The sequence below is a fragment of the Penaeus japonicus genome, unplaced genomic scaffold (assembly GCF_977035675.1).
Source record: "Penaeus japonicus unplaced genomic scaffold, GWHDUDI00000001_assembly GWHDUDI00000040, whole genome shotgun sequence".
NCBI classification, from domain to species: domain Eukaryota; kingdom Metazoa; phylum Arthropoda; class Malacostraca; order Decapoda; family Penaeidae; genus Penaeus; species Penaeus japonicus.
Window position 1 is genome coordinate 11,071,509 of NW_028234442.1, and position 5,730 is coordinate 11,077,238.

At 32.9% G+C, this 5,730-nt stretch overlaps 1 protein-coding gene across 6 annotated transcripts in view; it reads left to right on the forward strand.

Annotated features, from left to right (window-relative positions):
- Positions 1–4,600, forward strand: part of LOC122242154 (uncharacterized) — a 6,759-nt gene extending 2,159 nt beyond the window's left edge. For 5 of the 6 annotated variants that reach the window (XM_086533995.1, XM_086533993.1, XM_086533997.1 and 2 more), the window contains one exon: positions 2,432–4,600. In XM_086533995.1, the coding sequence (XP_086390121.1) occupies positions 2,617–4,416 (1,800 nt within the window). In that variant the 5' untranslated portion in view covers positions 2,432–2,616 and the 3' untranslated portion in view covers positions 4,417–4,600. The remainder of the gene's footprint in view (positions 1–2,431) is intronic. The other variant, XM_086533999.1, reaches the window with a different exon arrangement.
- Positions 4,601–5,730: the final 1,130 nt, after the last annotated feature.

The following is a 5,730-nucleotide window of genomic DNA, read 5'->3' on the forward strand; positions in this document are numbered from 1 at the left end:
TATCAGACTTACTTTGTTAAAGTTCTTAGCAATATGTGTATTTTTTAGTAAGATGTTATAAGGGATATTACTGTGACATCACACAGACAATCACCCCACTTTACCACAATGCTTGCCTTGTGATGTTGGCAATCATGGAATACCATTCTTCCCAATTTTTAGATTTTTATCTACATCCACCATTTTTATTTATGTCTCACCTTAATCTAACAGATAGTCCATATATTTCATTTCTGCTCTTTTACCTTTTGACCTTTTCTTTTCTTTTTCTTTTCTTTTTTTCTTTTCTTTTTTCCTTTCTTTTTTACTTTATTTTATTTTATTTTCCATTCCTTTCCTTTCCTTTTTTCCTTTCTTTTTTACTTTATTTTATTTTCCATTCCTTTCCTTTCCTTTTTTCCTTTCTTTTTTTACTTTATTTTATTTTCCATTCCTTTCCTTTCCTTTTTTATTTTATTTTTATTTTTATTTATTTTTTTATTTTGTCTGAAGTAGCTGCTTGCTCTCAAGATCTTTTTCTCTTAGTACACACCCCAAAAATTCAGTAGTCTTTTTAGGATTCACTAGCTCTTTTCCTGTTTCAGCCCTTCTCAACATTTCTTCATTTGTCACACATGCCATCCACAAAATTATTTGTCTTGAAGGTTGTTCCTAACCCACCTCTACAAAATAGCTGTCGTGGTACCTTAATCACCTCTTGCAACTTTTCTTTTTTTTTCTCTCTCTCTTTCTCTTTTTTCCTTCTTTCTCTCTCTTTCTCTCTTTCGCTTTTTTCTTTCTCTTTCTCTTTCTCTATTGTTCTCTTTCTCTCTCTTTCTCTTTCTCTTTCTCTCTCTTTCTCTTCTCATTCTCTCTCTATTTCTCTTTCTCTTTCTCTTTCTCTTCCTCTTCTTATTCTCTCTCTCTCTTTCTCTTCTTATTCATTCTCTTTCTCTCTCTCTCTCTCTCTCTCTCTCTCTCTCTCTCTCTCTCTCTCTCTCTCTCTCTCTCTCTCTCTCTCTCTCTCTCTCTCTCTCTCTCTCTCTCTCTCTCTCTCTCTCTCTCTCTCTCTCTCTCTCTCACTGTCTCTCTCTCTCACTGTCTCTCTCTCTAACTCTCTCTCTCTCTTTCTCTCTCACATCTATTTTGGATATTAGACATCAAAGGCTGATGATAATTTCTAGTGGAGGATTAAGTAAAGACGTAATACAAATACAAAAATTAGATTTATGCAATATGTTTTTTCTTGAAAAACAATATCATGGCCTTAGTAAAGCAAAGAAATGATGATAATAAATATTTTAAATAATATAAACAGAGTAAACAAATTAACATAAAAAAAAAGGAAAATAAGAATGCAGTATTTTAACATGGTGTTACTTTACAATATAACATTGTCTTTGTTTCAGTATTATGGTAAATATCCTCTGGAAACGTAATAAACTGCTTATCCATGGTAATATGGAATGTTCCTCTAGCCAAATTATGATAATAATAATGATAAAGATGAAAATGCATAAAAATAAAAGTAAAAAAGATATGAAAAATTAGATTTGATTTTTTGGTCTTATTTGTTTAATAAAGAGAAATATAACTAGATCTTGATTTAAATGTAAAAGTAATGGTCAGACATTAGTATGAGATTCATTTCAAAGATTAAAGTGTTGTCATATTCTGTGGATAAGAGTTTCAATGCCTATTGCATACGTCAGGGGTAGGCAACCTTTTGAGTGCGGTGTGCCAGTGCCGTATAATTTCTAGTTTTCAACCACCTTGCGTGTCAACTATGACCTTTTATCTTCTGCTCTTATCATTATTATTATTACATTTACTATTATTGTAACTATTATTATCAATTTTATCATTATTATCATTATTATTAATATTTTTATCCTCATTATTATTATTGTCATTATTATTTTCTAATATGTTTGTAGCATGCCAGGGGGTTGCTGACAGGTGCATACCTATTGGTCATCTTACTATATACCTCTTATACTTATATATGAAAACTCCAGGTTTTTATCTTTGTAATATTTTTTGTCATTTTAAGTCTTACAATGCATGCATTATAGATATATAGGTTTTGCACACAAACAACTGCTGCCCATTTTTAATTCTATAGACTTACTTGTGTGTCATATTTTCAAAGTTTACTTTGTAAGCCATACATTTAAAATGTATTATTATTGTTTCCTTATTCAAAATTTATATGCCTTTTCTGTTTTTTTTTTGTTTTTTTTTGTGCTTTATTTTTTATGTTTTATGATTTAGTAGCATTCCTTTGTGTGATACTGCTCAAAGCATTTTTCTGATTTTTTTTTTTTTATTATTATTATTATCATTATTATTATTATTATTATTATTATTATTATTATTATTATATGCAACTTACCACCAGCTCTCAACTTTCCCTAAAGAATTTATAAATTATTTTAATTCTCTTTTCCAGACTGCTGTGCTGTTGGAAGACCAAAGACCAAAATTATAGCAGCACATCAAACTGCCTCATTGAGAAGAAATCGTAATCATAATGGCTATGGATACATTGCATTGTAATCAATTCAGGAACATAAAAGATCACCATGGATAACAACTAAAATTTGGTCATACTAAACTCTGTTTCTTATTTCAACTATGCCACCTGTTAGAACACCAACAAAAGCAAAGAAAAAGTCACCCTTGCCATCAAAGGTTTGCAAGCTCAAGAAAAGTAAGTTGACTACACCCAAGGGCCAGAAGCTAAAGTCAGAATTGGAAGTTAAGAAGAAATGGAAGAAATTAGAATTGGAAGTTAAGAAGAAAAAGAATAAATCATTGTTGGAAGTTAAGAAGAAAAGAAAGAAATCAGTGTTGGCAGTTACGGAGAAAAAGAAGAAATCAGAGTTGGAAGTTGAGAAGACATCAGAGTTAGAAGTTAAGAAGAAAAAGAAGAAATCTGAGTTGGAAGTTGAGAAGACATCAGAGTTAGAAGTTAAGAAGAAAAAGAAGAAATCAGAGTTGGAAGTTGAGAAGAAATCAGAGTTAGAAGTTAAGAAGAAAAAGAAATCAGAGTTGAAAATTAAGAAGAGAAGGAAGAAATCAAAGTTGAGTGTTAGGAAGAAAAAGAAGAAACCAGAGTTGGAAGTTGAAAAGGAAAAGAAAAACAAGAGAAAAGAAGAGACTCCATCCAAAACTGTCAAGGCATTAAAACAGAGAGACCAGAAGGTAACCACGAAGATCCCCAAGTCTCCCTTTAAGTTCTTAGCTGAGAAGCAGAGAGTGACCTCTCCGCAACAGAAGGACAAGATAGCCAACAATGAAAGAAAACGAAAAGATTCTGAATCAGAAGTTGAGATTGAAATAAAAAAGAAAACAAAAATTAATTCTCCATCAAAATTGTCTCAGACAACAAAATCTAGACCTCAGGTGGAGGCAGAGCAAGAAATGCTTCAGACAAAAAGCCAAGATGTATCGGTCAAAGAAATGGGAACGGAAACTACCACTAAGAATATATGTGTCACATGTTTGTGTTGTGACATGGTGGTTTCTGAACAAAATCTACAATCCCATTTGTTCTTTGGAAATATAAAGTGTGATTTTTGTCTATATCAAATAAACAAATGCACTGAATTTGCTAACATAAGACAGATAAACAGCAACTGCTCAAGAAGTCCAACCGGGAAACATTGTTCATTTCAGTGGGATTCATGTGTCACTTATGTGCTGAATAGTTTGAAAAGAGAATTAGCCATAAGAAATTTTTGTAAGAAGATAAAGGACCAGCTAAATATAAAGAATGTTTGTGTTGAAATCTTAAAGTATTTAGCAAGCTTAAAATACTTAGAAGAAGAAAAGCCTTGGAATTTGGCCATTATAGAGCTCAAGACATACTGTGAACAAATTTTAGGTCAACCACAGAACATCAGAAATTTTAATCCGGATTGTTTAGAAATAATTAGAGGTGCAAAATATGGTAGGAAACTCAGTGCTGAAACTAAGGTATGTATTGAGGAAAATCAGATCACAAGAACAAAAGAACTGGATCAAGAACAGAGCAATTCAGAAGCAGATAAAGATATACAGCAGAATCAGGTGACGGAAAGTGCTTCATTGACTAAGTTAGGCCCACCCATTGTGTCATCTAACGTCACTGGAACTTCTGATAACATCAAAACAGAGACCGACCAAATTATATATCCTCAACAGAAAAAAAAATTAAGTAAGAGAAAGAATCAGCACCAAAAAGTAAAAAGAGTAGATCTGAGAAAAATTGCACAATTACCTAGTGATGGTCGTTACTTACTAGTTAATTATCCTGAAGAGAAGTGTCCAGAAGAATGTCCTGAATGTTACTCTGGATTTTATCCTTCCAGTTTCACCATGAATTGTTCCACATGTATTACAAGACTAGAGTGTGAAGTTTGTGGCCTTGTTATATTCATAGTTCCAGGATAGCTTGAAAACCCAAGCCTTTTTATATTGCTTTCAATTTTAAGGTGGTTTTCCTCTTAATATATAGTTTTATACATCTTCACGAGTGCACTTTTGCATATCATTTTATATGTATAGATTCTTTATAATGACCCTGTAAGGAAAATTGAACGTATACATAGAATAAATTTGATTTTTTGTAAATAAACCTTAACCTTTTAGATTCTTTACCAATACAGATGAAGTGATTTTTCATTAGGATTTGGCTTTAGTTAATATTCCTACTTGTACATTTCAACAAACAATAGGAAACAAATTGATGGTATTAGCTTAAAGATACAATCAGTTGGAATTGTTTCCACTAACTGGATATGCTGAGGGAAGGACTACAGGATCAGCCAGATAACTATAACTTTTTTGTTTAATTTACTCAAACACTGCTTCATACCTTTCTTTCTCTCTTTCTTTCTCTCTTTCTTTCATAGACTTTTTAAAACCCCATTCCACCTCATATATACATATATATATACATATATATATACATATATATATATACATATATATATATACATATATATATATACATATATATATATGTATATGTATGTATGTATGTATGTATGTATAGATAACCAGAACAAAACTGTATATTTTTCTACAGGTGTCTTAACCCTCTCTGGACGGGTGGTACACTACTGTACCACACATTCTAGGCCCGTTCGCTGGGGACGCGATACGGCGTCGTTTATTCAGTTGATTTAGGCCTATGCGTTCAAAAGCCCCGGAATTGTGACATGCAAGGCTGGAATGCCCCCGGCATGAATGGGTTAAATGCAAGGAAAAAAATAGTACCTATGGATAATATATGGAAATATTTGAGGGTTTCTGAAAAAATCATGTTTTGACTAGCCTTCTGCTAGCTTCTTCTATGTGTTGCACATTTTGATGTGGAAGCTCATGAGTTGATAAAGACCACAGCATAATAGTTTAAAATTAGTCTTAACCTATTGCCCAACGACCTAACTGGTGGTCAAGGCAGGCAGTCTACGACACTAGCAGCACCAGCCAAAAATTGGAGGGACAAGGAGAGAGTTTTCTCCACCCTCCAGGTAGAGCAGAATAGCCCAAACAGTATTTTTCCATAAATCCATCATAATATGCGAGTTTAGGCTGACTTTGGAACCCTGTAGAGCTAGCGCCATTACAGCCATAATACTTCATGACTGTATGCGCATTTCAACTGTGAGCAGATCCCAATGTTGCGTCATGTACGCATTGACACCTGTCTCTTAGGCCTAATCGGTGCCAACATGTATGTCATGATACCTGCACGCAATG